Source organism: Salvia hispanica, chromosome 1 (genome assembly GCF_023119035.1).
Source record: "Salvia hispanica cultivar TCC Black 2014 chromosome 1, UniMelb_Shisp_WGS_1.0, whole genome shotgun sequence".
Classification (NCBI taxonomy): domain Eukaryota; kingdom Viridiplantae; phylum Streptophyta; class Magnoliopsida; order Lamiales; family Lamiaceae; genus Salvia; species Salvia hispanica.
In genome coordinates this window covers 8,175,787-8,199,199 of record NC_062965.1, presented here as the reverse complement: position 1 = coordinate 8,199,199, position 23,413 = coordinate 8,175,787, and the positions used below count along the sequence as shown (strand labels likewise).

General features: G+C 35.8%; 4 protein-coding genes and 1 long non-coding RNA gene across 8 annotated transcripts; 2 read left to right on the top strand and 3 right to left on the bottom strand.

The window, feature by feature from the left end:
• Nucleotides 1-1,388: 1,388 nt before the first annotated feature.
• Nucleotides 1,389-7,808, top strand: LOC125202678 (putative disease resistance protein RGA3). Of its 4 annotated transcripts, none has more exons than XM_048101127.1 (3): nt 1,389-1,535; nt 2,500-5,848; nt 6,424-7,808. In XM_048101127.1, the coding sequence occupies exons 2-3, from the start codon at nt 3,400-3,402 to the stop codon at nt 6,447-6,449; spliced, it is 2,475 nt and encodes an 824-aa protein (XP_047957084.1). In that variant the 5' UTR covers nt 1,389-1,535; nt 2,500-3,399; the 3' UTR covers nt 6,450-7,808. The 4 variants fall into 4 exon arrangements, 3 of the variants coding, with proteins under 3 accessions (XP_047957084.1, XP_047957085.1, XP_047957083.1); XR_007173150.1 differs by lacking the exon at nt 1,389-1,535 and having other exon boundaries at nt 2,085-5,848; nt 6,424-6,533; nt 7,122-7,808; XM_048101128.1 differs by lacking the exon at nt 1,389-1,535 and adding an exon at nt 2,085-2,397.
• A 908-nt stretch (nt 7,809-8,716) lies between these two features.
• LOC125208998 lies at nt 8,717-10,332 on the top strand. The gene is made up of 2 exons (XR_007174279.1): nt 8,717-8,845; nt 9,224-10,332. It is a non-coding gene; the product is annotated as an uncharacterized LOC125208998 (long non-coding RNA).
• Nucleotides 10,333-10,632: 300 nt separating this feature from the next.
• On the bottom strand, nt 10,633-12,715 carry LOC125208994 (probable aldo-keto reductase 4). Its single transcript, XM_048108559.1, has 5 exons — nt 12,319-12,715; nt 11,810-12,010; nt 11,392-11,564; nt 11,210-11,312; nt 10,633-11,087 (listed from the first exon to the last, which is right to left on the bottom strand). Exons 1-5 carry the CDS (start codon nt 12,532-12,534, stop codon nt 10,752-10,754), a joined length of 1,029 nt encoding a protein of 342 aa, XP_047964516.1. The 5' UTR covers nt 12,535-12,715; the 3' UTR covers nt 10,633-10,751.
• Nucleotides 12,716-16,162: 3,447 nt separating this feature from the next.
• LOC125208985 (auxin-induced protein PCNT115-like) lies at nt 16,163-18,489 on the bottom strand. The gene is made up of 5 exons (XM_048108545.1): nt 18,196-18,489; nt 17,371-17,571; nt 17,025-17,197; nt 16,842-16,944; nt 16,163-16,696 (listed from the first exon to the last, which is right to left on the bottom strand). The coding sequence occupies exons 1-5, from the start codon at nt 18,415-18,417 to the stop codon at nt 16,361-16,363; spliced, it is 1,035 nt and encodes a 344-aa protein (XP_047964502.1). The 5' UTR covers nt 18,418-18,489; the 3' UTR covers nt 16,163-16,360.
• A 2,895-nt stretch (nt 18,490-21,384) lies between these two features.
• On the bottom strand, nt 21,385-21,993 carry LOC125203771 (60S ribosomal protein L27-3-like). The gene has a single exon (XM_048102215.1). The coding sequence runs from the start codon at nt 21,968-21,970 to the stop codon at nt 21,563-21,565; it is 408 nt and encodes a 135-aa protein (XP_047958172.1). The 5' UTR covers nt 21,971-21,993; the 3' UTR covers nt 21,385-21,562.
• Nucleotides 21,994-23,413: the final 1,420 nt, after the last annotated feature.

The window sequence follows — 23,413 nt, the reverse complement described above, 5'->3', positions numbered from 1 at the left end:
TCATTATCCAACTATCAACTATGTAATCTATTATGGAACGAAGGGAGTATGTTGTAACGGGTCGAAGTCACAGCATCTATGGCACCACGTGGAACATTGTATTGAAATTGTACTCTTTTCAAGGAAACATAAATTGAAATCATGACATATTGCAAATCAATCTATTACTATGTAATCTATTATGGGACGACGGGAGTATGTTGTAGCGGGTCGAAGTCACAGCATCTGTAGCTTCATGTGGAACATTGTATTGAAATTGTGCTTGAAAACATAAATCGAAATCATGACATATTGCAAATCAGTCAATTACTAATCCCTTCGTCCCAGAATAAGATTCACATTTTGTCATTTCGGTCCATCCCACAATAAGAGTCACATTTCACTTTTGACCATAAATAGTAAATAGGTCTCACATTCAATTAACTCGCTTCACTCACATTTTATTATAAAATCAATATAAAAATATGGGTCTTATATTCCATTAACTTTTCCAACCCATTATTCTTACTTTTCTATTATAGGAAATAAGGAGTATTATTTAATTGATGTAAAATAAAACACGAACAACAAATTACAATAACAAATGAACACACTCGATTTCAAGAGTATTTGACTCAGTATGACTCAATGAGAAATAAAAATATTCATCTGAAACTTCAAAATATGCTAGCTGATTATTTGTGAGAACAATACACGAATTCCGAGTTATGAATTTTTACTATTTTATATGCAGATTGTGGTAGTTGTAATTGTGATATTTTTAATATGTTTAATTTATTATAGCTTGTGAAGTGTATTTTAATATTCAAGTTAGTGTAATATTTTTTAATATAAAGTATATTTAATACATAAATATACTCCCTCAGTCTCCGCTTATGTGATTGATTTCGTTTTGGCTATTGTTTTGAGAAAATAATACTAATATATACTTAAAGTGGAAAGAAAGTAAAGTAAGAGAGAATAATCTAGAAAATGACTTGGAAAGTTATAATATCAATTTAATAATGTAAGTTTCACTATCCAGTGACACTTTAACTATCATTCTCCATCTCTCTCTTACTTTATCAATTTTGTCTTAATTCCAATGTCATACACATTGTCTATATTTTTATAGGACGGAGGGAGTAGATTGATAAAAATATTTCAAAGTTAAACCACAATTTATGTTGATGAATTGAGTTGAATGACTAATTCTCGAGTTTGTTCTGATTTTGTTTGATTTAACTTTTTAACAAATTTAATATTATAATATATCTGTTATTTAATTTTAATACCTAAATCTCTGAGGCTATCCACATAATTGATGAGTGTATATATTTTTTATTTGAGTCAAGAAAAAAAAAAGAGGCATAATTTGGTTGTACCAAAAAGAAGTTGGATATGATTATTAAATTATAGATGAGGAGAGTTCATGCATAACTACCACAAGTTTACAGATATTTTGCAGCTTCGAAGACAAACTTGCAAGCATTTTCTTTCTCTAGACTTGCAAGCATTTTCACCCTCTAGTTCTCTCTGACCATCTCTTGCAACAAGTAAGTTTGTTTTTCATTTATTGTCGAGTGAATTTTTATATCAAAACAACTTGTAAGTCTTCATCTTGCTGCTACTTTGAGTAAGAGCATCCGCAGTGGTGGCGTCCGTCCGTCCGTGCCGCTGAGCACGAGCTCGTCCGTCCGCCGATGCGAGCTGTCCGTCCGTGCCGCTAAGAGCAGCGCCGTGCCGCTGAGCAGCCCTACGTGGCGGCACACGATTGACCAACGGCAATTTCGTTTCTTTTTGTAATTTTTTATAAAAATTCGAATTTAATTTTAAAAATCATTTGTTAATTATAAAAAAAATATTTTCCCACTTCTCAATAAATTATATCCGTTTTCTACACACTTTTAATTTATTTTTCAATTTTCCCCCCAAAATTCACTTTTTAATTATGTATTTTTATTTTTTAGAATTTTAATTATGTATTTTTTATTTTTTAGGATTTAATTATGTAATTTTTATATTTTAATATATTTTTATATTGTAGAAATGTTTTTAGTAATTGAAGTATTTAAATTAAATAATAGAATAGTGTGACCCTTGAGCTTGTCCTTGCGGAAGAGCACGGATGGGGGTGTTGTGCTCTTGCCTAAGGACAAGGAGTAAAAGTGGATCCGGGCCCACCTCCGTGCTCTTATTTAAGAGCATGGATGGGGATGCTCTAACGTGGATTATATTGTCCTATCTTATGTGTTTGTGTATTTTTTTAATAGTTTCATAATATAATAATGATATCAAAGAAGGAGCTTGTTTTTGTGGATAAGAAAAATACTACACAAAAATTGAATCTTTAGACTTTCTATTTGCATTCTCAAGAGATAGAGAGATGAAGTGTTGGAATTATGATAATGTATCATGGTTAGTGCTACAAATTTAAATAATATGTTGAGTGAGTATTTGAATAATCATTCACCAATTTACAATTACAAGCATATTTAAAAGCATTCTCTGTGACTTTAGATCTCTCTGTTTGAAACCATGTATGGAGGTGCTGCTGCCGTCGAAGTTCTTCTCCAAAACCTGATTAACGTTTTGAAGGAAGAGTATTTTCTACTGCAAGGCCTCGATGGAGAAGCCCAGCTGCTTCAGACGACTTTGGGCATGATTAAAGATTACTTGAACGATGCTGAGAAGAAATTCATAACCCAAGATGCTGTCAAATTCTGGTTGAGGAAGCTTGAAGCTTGAAGCTCTTGCTTTCGATGCTGATAATGTCTTGGATGAACTTAGCTATACTCTTCTCCAAAAACAAGTGAAGAAAATGAAGACACCCAAGGACAAGGATAGGGCACTATCATGCTTCTCATCATGCAAAAGCATTTCGCATCGGCGTAATATGGCTCACACTATAAAAAAAAAAATCAATGCGAAGTTTGAGTCTTTGAACAAAAAGGCAACAGATCTTGGCCTTCAAAGTGCACTTCAGAATGCACCTGCTGCTACTGCTGAAACTTCCATTGAGACTGATTCGATCAGCCGTGATCCAATCTTTATTGGAAGAGATGATGATGTGCCCAAACTAGTTGACATGCTCACTCATATCCCCCAGGATCGGCCCTTCTCCATCGCTGCTCTTGTCGGAATGGGGGTATTGGGAAGACTACACTGACCAAGAAAGTCTTCAATCATGAAAGCATAAAGGCTCGATTCAGATCACTTATTTGGGTTCATGTTTCTCAAACTTTTGATCCAATCAGTCTTTTCAACAAAATTCATTCAACATTGACTTCAAATACTAGTGTTAGAGTTGAGATTAAGCAAGTTATACTGGAAAAGCTTCAAGAAGCTCTCAAGGCTAAAACTTATCTTCTTGTTCTTGATGATGTCTGGAACGAAGATGATTTAAAATGGAAAGACTTTATGACTTCCATGGAGGGGGTTACTTCTACAAAGGGAAATGGCATTATCATCACTACCCGGAGAGAAAACGTTGCTTCAATTGCTGAGCCATTTTATATTCATAGTTTAAAAGGCTTATCAGATTATGATTGTTGGTCCATTATCAAATCAAATGTTAGTGTTGGAAATGGAGAAGTTCCATCAAGATCTGAGAATATTGGAAGAGAGATTGCAACAAGATGCCAGGGTTTGCCCTTAGCTGCCAATGTAGTTGGAGGTGTGCTTGGCTGCTGCAAGTCCGAACAAGAGTGGCGTTCGATCAAAGAAAACTGGCTCTCGGATGATGAAGGAGGTGAAAATATCACAAAAATATTGAAATTGAGTTTTGATTATTTGCCTTCACCGTCACTCAAGAAGTGTTTTGCGTACTGTTCGACTTTCCCCAAAGGTTGGGAAATCGAAAAGGAGAAGTTGGTTGAACTATGGATGGGAGAAGGGTTTCTTCAACCAAGCCAAAGACATGATATGGAGTTCATGGGCAACAAGTTTTATAACATGCTTCTACATAACTCTTTGTTGCAAGTTACAAGAGAAGATACTCGTGGAAGGGAATATTTTGTGATGCATGATCTCGTGCATGATCTTGCATCTTCTATTTTGTCTAATAATACAGATGGCAACACCCCAGTTCGATACATGTTTATCGAAAAAGAATCAAGCCATATTGAGGAACAAGTGGCCAAGCATTTGCGATCATTACACTTGGAAGGTGAAACGTCTGGTACCACGTTTTCACACTTCAAAAGTCTGCACAATCTGACTCTCGTTGGTAAAAGCTATAAAGAGTTGCCCGATTCAGTTAGGGACTTGATACATTTGAGAAATCTTAATATATCAAGCACAAGCATTAATAGCTTGCCGGCGTGGATTGGTGAACTCCATCACTTGCAAACATTTAGAGCAGAATCATGGGAATTAAAGAAATTGCCAAGTACATTGAAGTACTTGATTAACTTAAGACATCTTCATCTACTGTGGAGAACAAAGTTACCTGCGAAAATTGGGAAATTAACTAGTCTCCAAACACTACAATTCTTTGAAGTAGGCATAGAGAAGGGCTACCAAATTGAAGAGCTTGAATGTTTGAAGAATCTCAAAGGGTCACTATGGATTTGGAATCTCAATAGGGTGAGTGACAAGGAAGAGGCTATGAAAGCAAATCTGTGGCAGAAATCAAACTTGTCTAAATTGGTGTTAGAATGGAATGAGGATAGTGATGCCGACACAAATTATGAGAGTGTGTTGGACGGCCTTCAACCGCATGCAAATCTGAAGGTGTTGGAGTTTGTAGGATACAAAGGAAAAACATTTCCAACATGGTGTAAGGAGATGGCAGTGTGGGATAGGCCTCAAGGGTCTTGGGTACCACTTGATAACTTGATTGAGATATCACTTAAGAGTTGCTTAGAGTGTGAGGAAATCCCAATGTTGGATCACTTGCCTAATCTCAAATCTCTTTCTTTGACTCAATTGAATAAGGTGAGTTCCATAAATTTCTCATTGAAAATTTTAAAATCTCTCCATATATACGACTTAGAGAGATTACAATATCTGCCAGAATCATTATTTTGTAACAATCAAAGTCTCTCATATTTATGGATTGAAAAGTGCCCTGTGTTGAGTGAATTACCAGATGGGCTGGACACCCTAAGTTCTCTAGAAAAATTGACTATCTGTGACTGTGCAAATCTGAAATGGATCAAGAATCCAAGTCATGGAGCAAAACAATATCAAGGAATCCTCCATGAACTGAGAATTGAAGGGTGCGAAAAGCTGATGGAATTTCCACATCAAATTTTGGAGTCGTCCACAACCACAATCAAGATAGTCATATTGGTAGGATTAAGGAGCCTAATGAATCTACCGATGCTAATTGACTGCCTCGCCAAATCATCTCAATGCCTTGAAGTATTGACAATCACAGGTGTTCCTAAATTCATGGCTAGTGGTTTTATTGAGAGTTGGGATTTAGGCAGGTTGAAGGAATTAAAGATAGATGTGAGTGTGGAGTGGTCAAGGGGGATTAGTGTTGCCATTGGAGAGACTGTGGAAGGGATGCTGCAAAGATGTGGAAACTCACTTAAGAAGTTAGATTTGAAGGGGGTGGAAAACTGGGAGTGGATGCCCCAATCATTTCATCACCTCACTGCTCTTTCTGAGTTGAATTTAGAGAAGATAGAGGTGCAAGAATTGCCACAATGCTTTGGGAACCTCTCATCCCTAAGGGTGTTAAGTCTAGTTGGTTGCAAGAAGTTGAGGTGTCTGCCCTCTTTGGATGGACTGAACCGCCTCACTGAGTTAGATTGGATAGAAATTAAAGACTGTCCCGAACTATGTATTGATTCAGAGTGGCTCAACCATCCCATTCTAGGAATCGTCGTTGATGGCAAGTGCATTGATGTTGTAGCAAGTAAGTACGTACTACCTCCGTCCTAGAATAAGTGTAACATTTTATCGTTTTGATCCATCCCACAAAAAGAGTCACATTTCACTTTTACCATAAATGGTAAGTAGGTCTCACATTTTATTATAGAACCAATGTAAAGTGGACCATATATTCCACTAACTTTGCCAACTCAGTATTCTTTACCTTTCTTTAAACTCGTACCCACATCAAATGTGACTCCTATTGTGGGACGGAGCGAATATCATTTTCGATATTATGTTGTGGAAAATAGTATATTGAAGCAATGGGAGGAGTCTCTCTCTATTTGCAATGTTGCAGCTCCTTTCATCATCTCTCATTTCCATGCATATTCTTTCTTTTCCAGTCACACTTATTAACAATTTCTTCATACAGATTAAACCCAAATTTCAGCACCTTTTTTAATATACATATAAAACAAACATGCATGTTTCAGTTTTATAGGCATGTTTTGGCCTCCCCATTCTTATTGTTCCGTTTTAACTCATTCTTTCAAGTTTCAATCACCTAATTAAGAAGAAAAATTTCCATCTTTAACCATTTGGTTTTGTACATCCTAGGTAAAGTGCAGAGTATTGAAGTGTAGAGATTCAGGTATTGAACCCAGGCAGCTAAAGTTTATGCTGAAGCAAATAAGAGAGATGAAGAGAGTGCAGCTCAATGTTATTATGTTAGTTTCCATGCTTTTATCTTGTGTCCTTGTTGTACTTAGCCACGCAATGCGTGGGACATCGTGCTCTGTCTAGAGCTTCTTCCGCGAGCTGTTGTAGCAGATTCATGAAATTCTGAATTAAATGAGGAAAAGAGGTGGTTTTTGGCATTCCAAACTCCACACAATAGAGAGCCAACGACCAGGAATTTATAAAAAGGAGAAAAGGGAGAAGAAGATCAAGCATACAAACTCCATCATTTCAGAGACAAACTACAACTGACAATTGAAGAACATCATGAATCTTCCAGTTTAGCATGTGTGGCTAGTTCTTGTTGGTTTCTTCTAGCATTAGTAGAATGAAGCAATGGGATGACTCTCTATTTGCAAAGTTGCAACTCTATATCTTAAATCCTAATATATCTTTCAGTTATATAGGCATGTATTGGTGTAATTTGGCCCCATTCTTGTTGTTTGGAGATACGTTTTAACTGCTTCTTTCAAGTTTCAATCACATAAGGAGGAGGTTTTCCATTTCTTAATCCTTTGGTTTTGTGCATGTTAGATGTTTTTGAACTTACAAATGTACTCTTTTTCCTCTGCAAGTAGGGAGCAGTGGTGAAAGTGGAGTCCGGATGAAGTCGGAAACCAAAAGCAAAGTCAAGAGACATTCCACGTGGACTAGCGGATTTATCACAATATTCCACACACACATGTAGGACGTCGTGCTCTGTCCAGAACATCTTCGTCAAGCCATTGTACCAGATTTATGAATTTCAGATTTAAATGAAGAAAAGAGGAAGTTTTTGGCATTCCATACTCCACAAAATACAGAGAAAACGACCAAGAATATAAAGGAGAAGAGGGAGAAGAAGATCAAGCATCCAAACTACAACTGACAATTGGAAACATCATGAACCTTAGGGCATGCTTGGTATGATGGAATGGAATAAGGGTGGAATGGAATGGAGGTTGGAATGGAATGAAGATAGGAATGAGATGTCAATTTCCTTGGATTTCCTTTGCATTTTCATCCATTCACTCCTTCATTCCATCACACCAAGCAAATGAATAGAATGGAAGTAAGAATCACATTCCATTCCACCATTCCATTCCATCATACCAAGAATGGTTTGGTTTTCATTACTATTGGTTGATTTATCTTAGCATGCATAGCTGGTTCTTCTTGGTTGCCCCTAGATTTAGTAGGATGAAATTGATAGAATAAATTGCTAAAATTTTGTATTTAATCTATTGCTTTTGTTGTCATGTGTGGTATGGATTGGTTATATACTACTTTATGAGTCAGTATATTTATTTGCCTCTTTATAATTATCACTTTAACAATAGCAACTGATATCATGTAAAGCACACACCAAGGGAAATACTTGAAAGATGAACTTAAACCATTAAGTAGAGTTGGGTGGAATTTCTTGAAATTGTGCAGCAAGTTGTTGGTCTCCAACAGACAAAAGCCTTAATTGAAGCATTTCCACTTCTAAATTCAGTCTAATGAATAGGGTTGTTAACTTACCTAGAGTACAACTCATGAATCAAAGCATTGCCACCAATTACTCCACCACTTCAAAACTTATCCACTCAAGCATGTAACAATCTCATTAATCATGTTCTGGCTCTGTTGAATGTTAACCAAACTGAAAACAACACCTAACAAGACATAATTAGCATATTAATTAGTACTACATAACACAAACAGAATTCTAATATCAAGAAATTAAAATCTTCATTTTCTCATTCTATAGGTCAAAATTCATAGAAGTATAAACAACAATACTTCAGGAGACAACATAGTGTAGGTAACCGATTCCTTACAAATCTAGGAAGGCTTAAGCCTCAAACCAGATAGAATGGACATGAAAGATACATTTTGATTAGGTAAATAAACAGAAACAAATCAAACATCATGCTGAAAGCACAAAGAAGAAGTGAAGCACATTGGGTGAGAGTGAAAACTTGAGAATGCAAAATATGGAAAGTACACAGAGACAAAACCATAAGGAAATAGTCATCTTCAATGTGAGAATATTATGAGTGGATTTTGAATCTATTTTTTTATGATTCGAATAAATTTTAAAAATACATTTTTGGGAGAATAAATAGGAGTAAGAATTAAATTCAATCTCTACATATAACTTATTTGAGTCAAGAAACACAGACATAATTGATTGTATCAAAAAGTAGTCAAAAAAGGAGACATTGTAGTCCTTGCAAAACCACCACAAGTTTACAGATATTTTTCACCTTCGAAGATAAACTTGCAAGCATTCTCTCTCTAGATCTCTCTCACCATTGGCAACTGACTCTTGCAACAAGTAAGTTTTCATATTGATTTTTTGTTGAGGGAATTTTTATATCAAAACAACTTGTAAATTTTCATCTTATGTGTTGTGTATTCTGTTAGTACATAGTTTCATACATATTGATTTCAGAATTTTTTGACTAAGGTTTATTTGTGGGAGTAGTTAATTATTTCTCTATTTTTCAATGGATAAGAAAAATACACAAAAGTTGAATCTTTGACACTTTTTGTATGCTTTTTCAAGAGATAGAGAGATGAAGAATTGGAAATATGATAATGTATCTTGGTGTTAGTGCTGCAATTTCAATAATAAGTTGAGTGAGTATTTGAATAATCATTCACAAGTTTACAATTACAAGCATATTTAAAAGCATTTTCTCTCTGACTTTAGATCTCTCTGTGTGAAACCATGGATGGAGGTGCTGCTGCCATCGAAGTTCTTCTCCAAAACCTGATCAACATTTTGAAGGAATAATATTTTCTACTGCAAGGCCTCGATGGAGAGGCCCAGCAGCTTCAGACGACTTTGGGCATGATTCAAGCCTACTTGAATGATGCAAAGAAAAAATTATCACCCATGATGCTGTCAAGTTCTGGTTGAGGAAGCTTGAAGCTCTGGCTTTCGATGCTGATAATGTCTTGGACGAACTCAGCTATCATTTTCTCCACAAAAAAGTAAAGAAGAAGATGAAACTCAAGCATAGGATGGCATAATACTTCTCTTCATTTAATCGCAGTTCAGGTCGACATAATATGGCTCTTGCAATAAAAAAAAAAAAACAATGCGGAGTTTGAGTCTATGAACAAATGGGCAAAAGATCTTGGCCTTCAAGCCATACTTCTAAAGTCAAATCTGGCTGATGACGAACAATGTTATGAAATTATGATCTTACGCTTGTTGTTTGCTTTGGTCCAATGTAGTCTGATCCTTGCAATGGAGCACCTTCTCCCAAGACTAGGCGTACTTGAAAGCCCGCTTGTTATAATCTTGATAGCTATTATGCGCCTCTTTGATCAAATATGTCTCACCATTTCCCTATCAAAATGAGCTTCAAGCATATGAAGACATTCCTTATTGTATCAGTTCCTTTATGCCAGAACCCGGGATTTTCGGGAGTTGGAAATTACATGATCTTCGCTAATGTCAACTCAACATTTGAAGATTGTTCGATTTTTGTTCACTAAGTGGTTTGTTTGTGTATCTCTCATTTCTCAAAGATTTGGGTTGAGTTGAGATCTCAATGAGATGACAAAGGAAGGAAGCGATATGCGGTGTGCGACGATTGTGTTCCAACTCTGCAGCAAAGTTGGATACGTGTGAAGAGTTGGAGAAATCGGAAAGACAAATGGTAGGATCAACTCTATTATGAAGTTGAATTTTGTAATACAATAAAAGAAAAGGTGAATGTTTTGTAGAGAAATTGGAGAAGATCTAGAAAGAAAAAATGGAGAACTTGACGAACCGCAACTAAGTTGATATGATACTTCTCTTCCTTCTAAGAAGTTGGGTGTTTGAATTACAACAAGGGTATTTTAAAGAACAATTATTAGTTATCCTTAAATAGGAAAAAGAAAAAATGATATCGAAAATATGATGAAGCTAGGATCAGATTTCTATGTTTACAAAACCGGATGTGACAATCAAAATTACCATGACTTAATTCAACAGAACAACAGTAAACAAATTTTAGCTCAAGTGGAACTAAAATGAAAGAGACAAATTTTGGTGTTCATGAATGTAAAGACAACCTCTATAGTATAAAACAGCGATGTCCCAATCTACAATGCAAAGAAAAGCAGTAACATAGAAGATAGTTTTTTTCATAAGCATAAGCGTGATTCTATAAGTAACTATGCTTGCAGCAAATAAAAAATATAACACCCAAAGTGAACAATTAAAGCAGGTGGTCTCATGCATCTCAAGTATCAACTTTCCAAGACGACAATGGTGGTGTGTCGGAATTTATCCATGTACTCGCCATGAACGCGTGCCTCTCCCCATTAACCATGTCAGCCAAGGCAGAGAGCTCGGTCATCTCCTCGGGAGTTAGTTTCACTGCAACAGCTCCAATATTCTCATTGAAGTTTTCAATCTTGGTGGTGCCAGGTATAGGGCACACATCATCTCCTTGGTGATGAACCCAAGCCAATGCCAGCTGAGAAGGGGTGCAGCCTTTTCTCGTACCTATTTCACTGATCTTTTCATATACGACCTTGTTGGTTTCAAGATTCTCGGCCTTGAACCTTGGAAATTGCTAGCAAGTTGGACACATAACATATATTCAGCGTCTTCATAGATTAATCTCTCACTATCATGAGTTCCCGCTTCAATAATTCTATATGCACATATAATTAAATCAATGCCTTATGCACCAACCTTACGAAAGTCATTCTCTGGTAAGTTCTGTATCAACGCCGGACCCACTGAAAAGAAGCCACGCCCGAGTGGACTGTATGTAACAATTCCAATGCCAAGTTCTCTGAGATCACAAGGAAGCTGATTTAATGATTTCTCATATCCTAAATAACTAGCATTGGCAAACTAGTTGTACCTCTTACCTGCAAGTGGGAACTAGTTCTTGTTCCAAATCTCTTGACCACAATGACCATTCGTTCTGGATCGCAGTAATCGGGTGAACAGCATGAGCCCTTCTGATCGTTGAAGCGGAAGCCTCTGAGAGGCCAACATATTTTATCTTCCCTTCTTCAACCAGTTTCTTAAGTTCTCCCATCTTGGAAACCATGACAACATATAATTGTAGGAATCAAAAACCAGAGGAATGAAATTAAATGCCATTCTAAAGCCAAGAAGTTTCTTTACAAAAGAAGATGACAGAGGAAATCAAGGTATCAAATCAATCTAGTATGAGCATATCATAGACCATGATAGAACATGGGCACATAAAGTGAAATGAGCATAAATGCTAGTATCAGTTATCACTAGTCTTGATATTCCAAGAGAGTGATTCATACTCACCGTAACTTCGATGGGCACACGAGTGTCAATCCTATGAACATAATAGAGATCAATGTAGTCAACATCAAGACGCTTCAAGCTTGCCTCGCACGCAGACCTCACGTATTCAGGGTCACCGCATATTTCCCTTATCCCATCCTTGCGCACTATCCCGAACTTGGAAGCAATTTGAACTTTCTCCCTCATTCCCCCTTTTAAAGCCTGCACCAATTCCAAAACTCAAAGCTCCGTCCCATAAAAATATGTGCACTTTCCATTTCCACTTGTCCCATAAAAATATGGGCATTTCGATTAATGAAAAGTTATCCTCGGCTCATTACCCATATACATTAATTTATTTACAACTTACACCACTATGGCCCACCATTTAACTCATTAAACACTATAATAATATGAGTCTCATTATCCACTACTTTAACTACTCTTCTCATCATCTCTCTTACTTTACCGATCGAACATTAATTCTCACAAGCAAGATGAATTAATGGATGAATTAAGAGAAAGCATACCTTGCCAATAAGAATTTCGTTGGTGTGGGGACCGTAGGCGTCGGAGGTGTCTAGAAAAGTGACGCCGGAGTTGATGGCGTAGTGGATGAGCTGGATCATCTCGTGGTCAGGCTTGGGCTGGCCGTAGCTGGCTGACATGCCCATACAGCCGAGGCCTTGTTTGGAGACCTCAAGCCCCTGTGAACCCAGCTTCATCCGAGGCACGCTCACTCCCATTTCGCGTAATTAGGGCTTTCTCGAATTGGGGATTTAGTAGTAATTGAAGTCTGAGTTTCAGTGATGGATGGCAAGTGAAGAGAAGTGAGACTAATTATATAATGGGAAAGGGAAGATGCTATCGCCAGCGATGACGCCATCGAGCTTGGAAGCGACAACCGTGTCGCTTCTTCATATGGCAACATAGCCGTAGCTCTTACATTTTTGTTATTCTCTTTACTCCCTCCTTCCGGCGGCTAACATGACACACGTTAAATTTTAGGAGTTATTAGTTAATGTATTTAATTGGAGAGAGAAAAGGTGGGTAAAAGTATTAAAATAGGGAGAAAGAGTGAGAAAGATGAATATTTTAATAAGGGTGAGAAAAGGTTGGGTATATTAATTAGATAGAAAAAAAATTCAAAAAATAAAATGTGTCATCTTAGTTAGGACAAACTAAAAAGGAAAATGTATTTTAAGTGGGGCGCAGGGAGTATATCATTTACTTACTTCTCAAAAAGTGAAATATGCACTTCCAAAAAGTAATACTTCATCCGTTACATAGTAATAAAATCATTTTGACATTTTAGTACGTTCCATAGTAAATCAATTATTTCCTTTTTTGGTAAAAGTCAAACACATTTTTTCACACCTACTTTACTCTCTATTACTTTATTATCTCTTTATCTCTCTACCTTTTTCATTTTTCACTTTACTCTCTCTTTACTTAACTCACCTAACACAATTTTTCTTAATCTCTGTGCCGAAAAAACACGCCTCCATTACTATGAAACGGAGGGAGTACATTCCAAAGGAAAAAGGTATCTGGAAAAGTATATCATTTAAAAAAAATAAAATAATACTTCATCCGTCCATGAAAATTTGTCACCTATTTCCTTTTTCGTCCGTCCCTAAAATTTGTCACCTCTCACTTTCCAATTTTGGTAGTGGACCTCATATTCCACTAACTCATTCTCGCTCACATTTTATTATAAAACTAATACTCCCTCCGTCCCCCATTACTTGACACAGTTTGCCATTTTGGTCCGTCCCCCATTACTTGACACACTTCACTTTTTCCATTTTTGGTAGTGAACCTCATATTCCACTAACTCATTCCTACTCACATTTATTATAAAACTAATACTTTAAAAGTATGACCCACATCCCACCAACTTTTTCAACACACTTTTCATTACATTTCTTAAAACCCGTGTCGGGTCAAACCGTGTCAAGTAATGGGGGACGGAGGGAGTATATAAAAGTAAGACCCACATGCCACTAACTTTTCAACTCATTTTCTATTACATTTCTTAAAACCCATACCGGGTCAAATGGTGACAAATTATGGGGGACAGAGGGAGTAGTGCAAAATGCATTAAAAAACATACTCCTTCCGTTCCATAGTAATGTAGGCGTTTCTTTTCGGCACGGAGATTAAGAAAATTTGTGTTAGGTGAGTTAAGTAAAAGGAGAATAAAGTGGTAAATGAAAAAAGTAGAGAGATGAAGAGAGGAAAAAGTAAAGTACGTGTGGAGAGAGATGAAGAGAGAGTAAAGTACATGTGAAAAAATGTATTGACTTTTACTATAAAAGGAAATGACTCTATTACTATGGAACGTACCAAAATGGTAAAATGACAAAATGATTCTATTACTATAGAACGGAGAGAGTAAATTGTACTCCCTCCGTCCCAAGATAAGTGACCACAAACTTTTCGGCATGGGATTTAAGGAAATGGGGTTTTGTTAGTAAAGTGGAAAGTGAATAAAATAAGAGAGTTAATAAAGTAGAGAAAAAAAGTAAGAGAGAGAGTACCAAAAAGGAAATGAATAATTTATCTTGGGACGTCCCAAAAAGGAATATGAGTCACTTATCTTGGGACGGGGTGAGTAATACCTTCTCAAATACGAAATTGGAGAATGATTTTTCATGAAAAGAAGACAAATACGGTGGTTATAAAATTTTAATGGAGATGTAAAGATACCTCTTCAAAATGAGAAAATGTATAATGCCTTTATGAATTTAACTCTCCATTTACCTCTCTCTTGGATATGCTCTTACAAATTTAAAGAAATAGAAAACGCAGGTCAATTTTTACACTCCCTCGGCCGACCATTAAGATATTTAGTTTACCATTATAACCGTATACAGAGCAATGACAGACCTAAGTCAAGCCACGGGGTTCTTTATAGGAGCAATGTGGGTGTTCTTTAGAAACCCAACCATTTTCGATTTTCATATGTATACAGCATTTATTGAACACAATACAACATATATAATGTAGTGAAGTTGGTCATAAGCCTCGACTTACGTTGTAGAGTTCAGGTGTTCTAAATTCTACTCCTTGCGATGTAGATTATACACTCTCCATACCTGAAAGAAAATACATTATCCATATACGTCATTTTATTTACAATTTCTATCATTACACTACACTACTATGTGCCCGTTCGGTTCCCAAGATAACTTTTTATCTTCTCCATTCACATTTTTAACTAAATTTTAGCTAACAATTGTAGATTTGGGCCTGTTTTGGCCCATTTGAATGGACTCCTTTTCACCTAATCTCATGACTAATCATCTCACCTCACCCCCTCCTACTAATTTGTCCATCTCCCTCTCCTCATTATTCTCCTCTTCACTCTACTCTACACCCATGCATAAGACTAATTTAATCCTAGTCAAAGTCTATTTTAGTGTATCTTACACTGCATATCAAGACAATTTTGTTTCATGAACCGAACAGCCACTAATAATATGAGTATAATTTTATTTACAACTTATATCATTACACTACACTATTAATAATGTAAGTATAAAATTAGTAGTAGTAAATTTAATTTAAAAGTTATATTTCTTAATTTAATTTAAATATACTCCCTCCGTCAGCGAATAGGAATCCCGTTTTTCTATTTTGGTCCGTCCGCGAATAGGAGTCCCGGTTCATAATTACTATTTATAGTAAAAAAATCCCACATTCCACCAAATAATTCTACTCACATGGAGTATCATTTAAAACCAATATAAATAAGTGGGACTCATATTCCACTAACTTTCTTTCACCCACTTTTTTCAACATTTATTAAAATTCGTGCCGGAGATGAATGAGACTCCTATTCGCGGACGGAGCCATCCACAATTAAGAATCTCATTTCTAAATGGCGTTGGTTTTAAGAAATGTTAAGAAAAGTGGGTGAAAGAAAGTTAGTGGAATAAGGGTCCCACTTGTATATATTAGTTTTAAATGATATGTGAGTATAATGAGTTAGTGGAATGTGGAGTCTCTTTACCATTTATGGTAATTATGAACCGGGACTCTTATTCGTAGACGGACCAAAACGGAAAAACGGAACTATTGACGGTAATTTTGGATCCCCCATTATGAAAATCTTGCGTACGCCACTGAGGAGTTCCGATTCACTTTTACAATAAATGGTAATTATTAATTAGATCTCACATTTCACTATCTCATTTCACTCCCATTTTCTACCAACTTTCCTTTATATATTTCTCGAAACTCATTGAACTTAAATGAGATTTCTAATGGCAGACAAGGAAAGTATATACTCTTGAAGAGAGAATATAGTATAAAGAATGGCTTTTAATAGAAAATGTAATGACTCTATTATTATGGAACATACCGAAATAGCAAAATAACACTATTACTGCAAAACTTTGGGAGTATAAAAGTGCAAAGTCCCACTCTACAATGCAAAGAAGAGCAGTAGCATAGAGATAAATTATTTTCATAAGCATAAGCATGATTCTCAGAGTAACTATGGTTGCAGCAAATAGAAAATATAGCACCCATAGTGAAAAATTAAAGCACGTGGTCTCATCCATCTCAGGCATCCACTTTCCAAGACGACAACGGTGGTGTGTCAGAATTTATCGATGTATTCGCCATGAACGTGTGCCTCTCCCCATTAACAATGTCAGCCAAAGCAGAGAGCTCGGTCATCTCCTCGGGAGTTAGTTTCACTGCAAGAGTTCCGATATTCACATTAAAGTTGTCAATCTTGGTGGTGCCAGGTATAGGGCACACATCATCTCCTTGGTGATGAACCCAAGCCAATGCCAGTTGAGAAGGGGTGCAGCCTTTTCTCGTAGCTATTTCACTCATCTTTTCGTATACGACCTTGATGGTTTCAAGATTCTCGGCCTTGAACCTTGGAAATTGCTAGCAAGTTGGACACATAACATATATTCAGGGTCTTCACAGTAACGGACATATTCTCAGAGGATTAAATCTATCTCTATCATGAGTTCCTGCTTCAAATAAATCCATATGCATAGATAATTAAATCAATGCCTTATGCACCAACCTTACGTAAGTCATTCGCTGGTAAGTTCTGTAGCAGCGCCGGACCCACTGAAAAGAAGCCACTCCCAAGTGGACTGTATGTAACAATTCCAATGCCAAGTTCTCTGAGATTGCAAGGCAGCTGATTTAGTAATTTCCAAACATCCTAAATAACTAGCATTGGCAAACTAGTTGTGCCTCATACCTGCAAGTGGGAACTAGTTCTTGTTCCAAATCTCTTGACCACAGTGACCATTCATTTTGGATCGCAGTAATTGGGTGAACAGCATGAGCCCTTCTAATTGTCGAAACGGAAGCCTCTGAGAGGCCAACATATTTTATCTTCCCTTCTTCAACTAGTTTCTTAAGTTCTCCCATCTTGGAAACCATATGACAATATTTAATTTTAGGAATCAATTCCTTTACAAAATAATTTGACAGAGGAAATTAAGGTATAAAATTAATCTAGTATGACATAAAGTGAAATGAGCATAAATGCTAAGTATCAGTTATCACTAGTCTTGATATCCAAAAGAGTGATTCATACTCACCGTAACTTCAATGGGCACACGAGTGTCAATCCTATGAACATAATAGAGATCAATGTAGTCAACATCAAGACGCTTCAAGCTTGCCTCGCACGCAGACCTCACGTATTCAGGGTCGCCGCGTACTTCCCTTATCCCATCCTTGCGCGTTATCCCAAACTTAGAAGCAATTTGCACTTTCTCCCTCGTTACCCCTTTCAAAGCCTGCACCAATTCCAACACTCAAAGCTCCACTTGATAATTCATGTAAACAGACACAATGTATTCAACCAAACTTACTCCAAAGATTAGTCAGCTTATCAAATTGTGCAATTTATGCCCCTTCAGTTTTTATCCATCATTATAATAAAGCATACTACTCCCTCCGTCCACCAACTAAATGTCTCATTCTTCCTTTTTCGGCCGTCCGCCAATAAATAAACCATTTCACTTTTACCCCCTCCGTCCCCCCATTAAGAGTCTTATTTTGCCATTTCCGTCAGTATCCCATTAACAGTCATATTTCACATTTACCATAAATAATAAGTAGGCTCACATTCATCTTACTTATTCCATTCACATTTTATTATAAAACTACTAAGATTCATATTCCACTAACTATTCAACCAATTTTTCCTTACATTTTCAACCAAAATCAAATATGACTCTTATTAAGGACGAAACTGTTTTTTACCATTTTACTGTCTTATTTTACTCACATTTTATTCATGAAAGGGCGAGGGTATACAAGCTTGTTAATTAGGGAGACAATTGAAATAAACGGCACAATTGTGAAGAGAAAGTGAACAAGAAAGATGAATTAATGGGTGAATTAAGAGATTAGCATACCTTGCCAATAAGAATTTCGTTGGTGTGGGGACCGTAGACGTCGGAGGTGTCGAGAAAAGTGACGCCGGAGTTGATGGCGTGGTGGATGAGCTGGATCATCTCGTGGTCGGGCTTGGGCTTGGGCTGGCCGTAGTTGGCTGACATGCGCATGCAGCCGAGGCCTTGTTTGGAGACCTCAAGCCCCTGTGAACCCAGCTTCATCCGAGGCACATTCACTCCCATTTAGCTCCAATTTGGGATTTACTAGTAATTCAACTCTGTGTTTCAGTGGCCAATAGATGGATGTCAAGTGAAGGGAAGTGAGGTGAAGTGAAGTTAAACTAATTTTATAATGGAAAAGGGAAAGGGAAGATGCTATCGTCAGCGATGACGCCATTGTTAGATATTTCTTCAAATTCACACACTTGGAAGCGACAACAACATAGTCGTACCTCTTACGTTTGCGTCATGCCTCTATCCATGATTTGTAATTACATTTTGACATGATTTATAATTCACTTTTACTACAAATTTAAAGAAGTAAAAAATTGTAGGTCAAATTTTATATTTCCTTTGCTGCCTATTTAAAGTTTCAGTTTATCATTATAATTGTACGCGATTAGTAGCCTCCTTCAAATTTACTATAAATAATAGGTAAATTTTTTAATCCACTGACTCATTCTACTTAGCCTCCTTCAAATTTACTATAAATAATAGGTAAATTTTAAAATCCACTTACTCATTCTATTTATATTTTTCATTAATTTTCTTTTATATAATTTTAAAAATTATTGTCATACTCAAATGAGACTTCTCCAAATTTCACTACCTAGACCTATTTCTAACCATTCTAAGTCGGCTAAGACACTAATCTCTTTCTCTAGTATACCTTTCAATATGTCTAATTTTACACATTTGTTCCCATTTATGTATCACAGTACACGTACACATGTATCACATCACACTACAGATGCAACTCATGCACTATTCTATAAACTACACGAGCACACACATTTTTCCTCATAGTTTCTCACAAGTTTTTAAAATATACTCCCTTCATCCCACATTTGGAGTCACTTATTGTTATAGCTCGAATTTTAAAAAAGAGTTAAAGTGTGTAATGAATGAAGTGAGATGGTGGAGTGTGTAATAAATAAAGTGAAATAGTAGATTGTGTAATAAATGAAGTGGGATGGTGGAGTTGGTTGAAGGTGAGTCCCTTTTGATTTTTGATTTTTGATTTTTGTTTTGATTTATTTTAATGTAGATAATGACATTTTTATGTAATTTTGATGAAGAATTGGGTAAAATTGTATGACTAAATATGAAAATTTCTAAAAGTGACTCTTAAACTGGGACGGACTTTTATGGCAAAAAGTGACTCTTAATCTGGGACGGAGGAATAATAATTATATAAAAGCTTAAATAATAATAAAATATTCATATATCAATAAAGCTACATGATTTGGTCAAAGATGTTACAATTTTTCCTAATTTTAAAAATCTTATCCGCAAAATTCGTTACCCATTGGACTCGTATCACTATTCTAATAACTACACGTGCACATACATTTTTCGTCATAGTTTCTCATAATTTTTTAAAATATACTCCCACCTTACCTGAAAATTTATCATCTAGTTTCTTTTTCGTCCATCCCTAAAAATTTGTCACCTTTCACGATTACCATTTTTGGTAATGGACCCCACATTCCACTAACTCATTCTCACTCACATTTTATTTTAAAACTAATATATAAAAGTAGAACCCACGTGCCACCAACTTTTTCAACTTACTTTCTATTACATTTCTTAAAACCCGTGCCGTGTCAAGTGGTGACGAATTTTGAAAGACGGACGAAGTAATAATTATATTAAAACTCAAATAATAATAAAATATTCATACATCAATAAAGATACATGATTTAGGTTAGGGACCTTGCAATTCTTCCTCACTTTACGCAAATTCGTTACCCATTGAACTCATATCATTATCTTTCCAATATTTACTTTTATAATACCATGTCTCAACCTATTTTATCATTCTAAGTCTCTAATCTTCTTGTTTCGATTTAGTCTAACAATTTTATCATTAGATCCATATGTTCTAAGCAATACAGTACTAGATTATATGTTTAAACTGATACATATATGTATGTGTTTAAGTGAATACATGTATAAATAAACAAATAAGTTGATCCATGATTGAATACTTGGATGGATGAAAGAATATTATGAATTTTGGATATAATTTAAGTATTTCACAAAAATATTCTAAATCTTAGCAAGTATTCGTAGATCTATAGATTTATGTTCTTAATATGCTACGACAATTTAAATTGCTAAAAGCTTGAAGTTTAAATGTGCATATTTTGACATGAATATAAGTGATTGTTACAATTGAGAAATGAGAAATCAAATTGAATCGAAAATGAGAAAAAAATAATTGAAGCTAGGATATTCGAAAACCCTAGCTTGGAATCTCCGGAGATCGGGGACGCGAGAGGAGCTCGGAGCAACGGTTGGTCTTGGCTTTGAATTTGATTAATAATTAAAATAAATGAATTTAATAAAGACTAATCAATAGTATATTCATTAACTTAATTTTTTTTATTACGGAGTCCTACATTTTTAATTATATCTAGTTCACTCTTAAAAAATACTCCATCCGTCCAAAATTAGAAAGTGCATATTTTGTAAAACGGTCTAAAAAGGAAATAGTGCATATTCTTGTGGGACGAAGAGACTACGATGGAACAAAAGAAGTGGGACGGAGAGACTACAATGGAACAAAAGAAATGTGCAAACCACATTGTAGTTCAGTGCAAGTCCCGGATATGCAAAGGATAAATGCAGAGCATCAAACAAATCAATGTCGAAATATAAAATAGCACATGAAGCACCACATATGACAAACTGTAGTTTTAGTTGATTTATGAGCTTATTAACCTATAATTAATTTACACATTCACACATTTTGTTTTACTAGTAAACTCCATTGATAAATACTCCTATGATTAAGAATATGCACACTGTTATTTCATTTAGTAAAGTGGACTCAAAATTCTATAAATCGGAGGCAAATAGAGTGATTATGAGTAAACCAACGAAATCTGAATCTAAATCCCCAAATGCCGTCGCCCAAAATCAAATCGAACATACCAACATTTTATTCAACATTGAAGGTTTAAAAATCAAAATTGACAGCAGAAATCACCAAAGTAAGCATTGCATCTAAAGATAAAAAACATAAGAAGTTCAACGCATCTGACATTAAACCAGATTGATATTCAATTTGAGAGACAAAAACAGAACAAAATTATCTCCTCGCAAAATCACAGATTAAGAAGTTGCAGAATCGCTTAAGCCCTACCAAAACAGGATTAAACACTCAGAACCTGAGTTTGGTAAAGAACCAGCGATTTTTCCCCGTCTTGAAGCGCTCCTCGAAGCGCGATTTGGTCTCCTTGGCGGCGGTGACTTTCTTATCCTTGGACTGGAGGCAATCGGCGGTGACGACGTCCTTCAGATCCACGTCGAGCGTGTAACGCGTCGGCATGATGTGGTTGTAATTGACGAGCTTGATGAAGCATTTGACGCGAGATTTCTTCGCCTGCTTCTTCGCGGAATCCTTGCGGATGACCTTGCGGGGGTACTTGGAGAGGCCTGCCACCAGGCAGTGGCCGTAGGGGCGGTCGCGGGTTCCGTCGTCGAATGAGCGGACGATCACCGCTTTGCGGCCGGCGTAGCGGCCCTGGAGAATCACGACGGCCTTGTTTGGCTTTAGAAACTTCACCATTTCCGCCGCTCGTGAATGGGGAAAACGCGGATTAAAATGAACCCTAGCAACTCATTTATACTGATATTTGGGCTTGGGCCCATTCTGACTATATTTAGGCTTAACGAATATTTATGACTGGGCTTGGATTTTTTTACTAAAAAGAACATTTAGTATTATTTTATAAAGGAATATAACATTCTTAAATTAATACTGTTATTTACTCCATGTTTTATGAATCCAAATCTCACTTCACCGTCTATTAGCTAGTAAATCAAGGTATCTTAAAAGTTATAGGCTTTGCCTGTGTTAAAAGAGTTATAATCATTCCTTCCATTTGTAAATCATAAGCTAAGGTCCAATATTAGCACATAAAATTGAGTATGTCTTGTCTTGGAGTAGTATATACTATAAAGTTAAATGACGGACATTCAAAACATCCAGATATATGAGTATATTATTTGGTTGTCAGGTGGATAAAATAAGGTCATGTTAGGTCATCAAAGCTCATCTCGGTCTGCTGAGGTCCGAAGCGAATTAGTTTAAAATGATGGATTATTTAACAACCAAAAAAAATAAGATAGCATATCCTTATTTTAAAATTCGTAAAGCCCATCTTAATTAATTATCGATTGAAAGTATAGAGATGCAGCATATCATTAATAGACACCTAAGATGTAGCATATCTTAAAGCCCAGTCTTATTTTCTAATCTATCAGCAAAATTGAAATTAGAGATGTAGCATATCATTAATAGACACCTAAGATAGTATACACCAACTTAATCTGTGTAGCTTAGGAAGATATGTTTATATTTCCATAAGAATATACCTATTAAGAAGATGGGGCATATGATGAAGATGACGGATCCATATACATGGTAGGTTTAAATACGAAAGGCCCAAATGACAGATCCATATCACAGATTCTATTAGCCAAATAAAAGTAAAAGTTTCGTTGTAATTAACAGGAAAATAATCATTGAAATCATGAAGTTCGATCGAATTTTAATCAGTCCCATAACCTTTGAAATTGGAATATTAAAAGGAAATTTTTTAATTTTTCTCATTTATCCTATTCTTGAACAAATCGACATATTTTTTAATGTTAAAAACGACATTGTTTTAATAGAATAAGATAAAAAAAAAAAAAGAATATAAAGCAAACTAGAAGGATAAATATGTTATGAAACAAGTCGTTATTAACATTATCAAAAGACTACATTTTATACATGGATATGAGAGCTGAGAAAATTTTAAACTATATAATTTAATATTCTAATTTTAAAGATTATGAAATTTACCAGAATTCAATTAAACTTCTTCATTTAAATGTAGCTATTGACCCCTCAACAAATTGCATTTCATTCAAGAAGCATTGAAAAATTAACTAGCTTGAAAATAAACTATCTTGGAAAATATGAGATTTCTACACAACTCCGACCAAAAATGACTCAGTAAACCTA

Excerpts from the sequence above, each read along its gene's own strand:
- LOC125202678 (XM_048101127.1), top strand. The coding sequence starts at position 3,400 with ATGACTTCCATGGAGGGGGTTACTTCTACAAAGGGAAATGGCATTATC. Across the intron at positions 5,849-6,423 it reads GTGCATTGATGTTGTAGCAA|GTAAAGTGCAGAGTATTGAA; the intron begins GTAAGTACGTAC and ends TGTACATCCTAG.
- LOC125203771 (XM_048102215.1), bottom strand. The coding sequence starts at position 21,970 with ATGGTGAAGTTTCTAAAGCCAAACAAGGCCGTCGTGATTCTCCAGGGC.
- LOC125208985 (XM_048108545.1), bottom strand. The coding sequence starts at position 18,417 with ATGGGAGTGAATGTGCCTCGGATGAAGCTGGGTTCACAGGGGCTTGAG. Across the intron at positions 17,572-18,195 it reads ACGAAATTCTTATTGGCAAG|GCTTTGAAAGGGGTAACGAG; the intron begins GTATGCTAATCT and ends GAATTGGTGCAG. Across the intron at positions 16,945-17,024 it reads GAACTAGTTCCCACTTGCAG|AGAACTTGGCATTGGAATTG; the intron begins GTATGAGGCACA and ends TTGCAATCTCAG.
- LOC125208994 (XM_048108559.1), bottom strand. The coding sequence starts at position 12,534 with ATGGGAGTGAGCGTGCCTCGGATGAAGCTGGGTTCACAGGGGCTTGAG. Across the intron at positions 11,565-11,809 it reads GTGTGCCCATCGAAGTTACG|ATGGGAGAACTTAAGAAACT; the intron begins GTGAGTATGAAT and ends ATGGTTTCCAAG. Across the intron at positions 11,088-11,209 it reads CAGAGAATGACTTTCGTAAG|CAATTTCCAAGGTTCAAGGC; the intron begins GTTGGTGCATAA and ends CCAACTTGCTAG.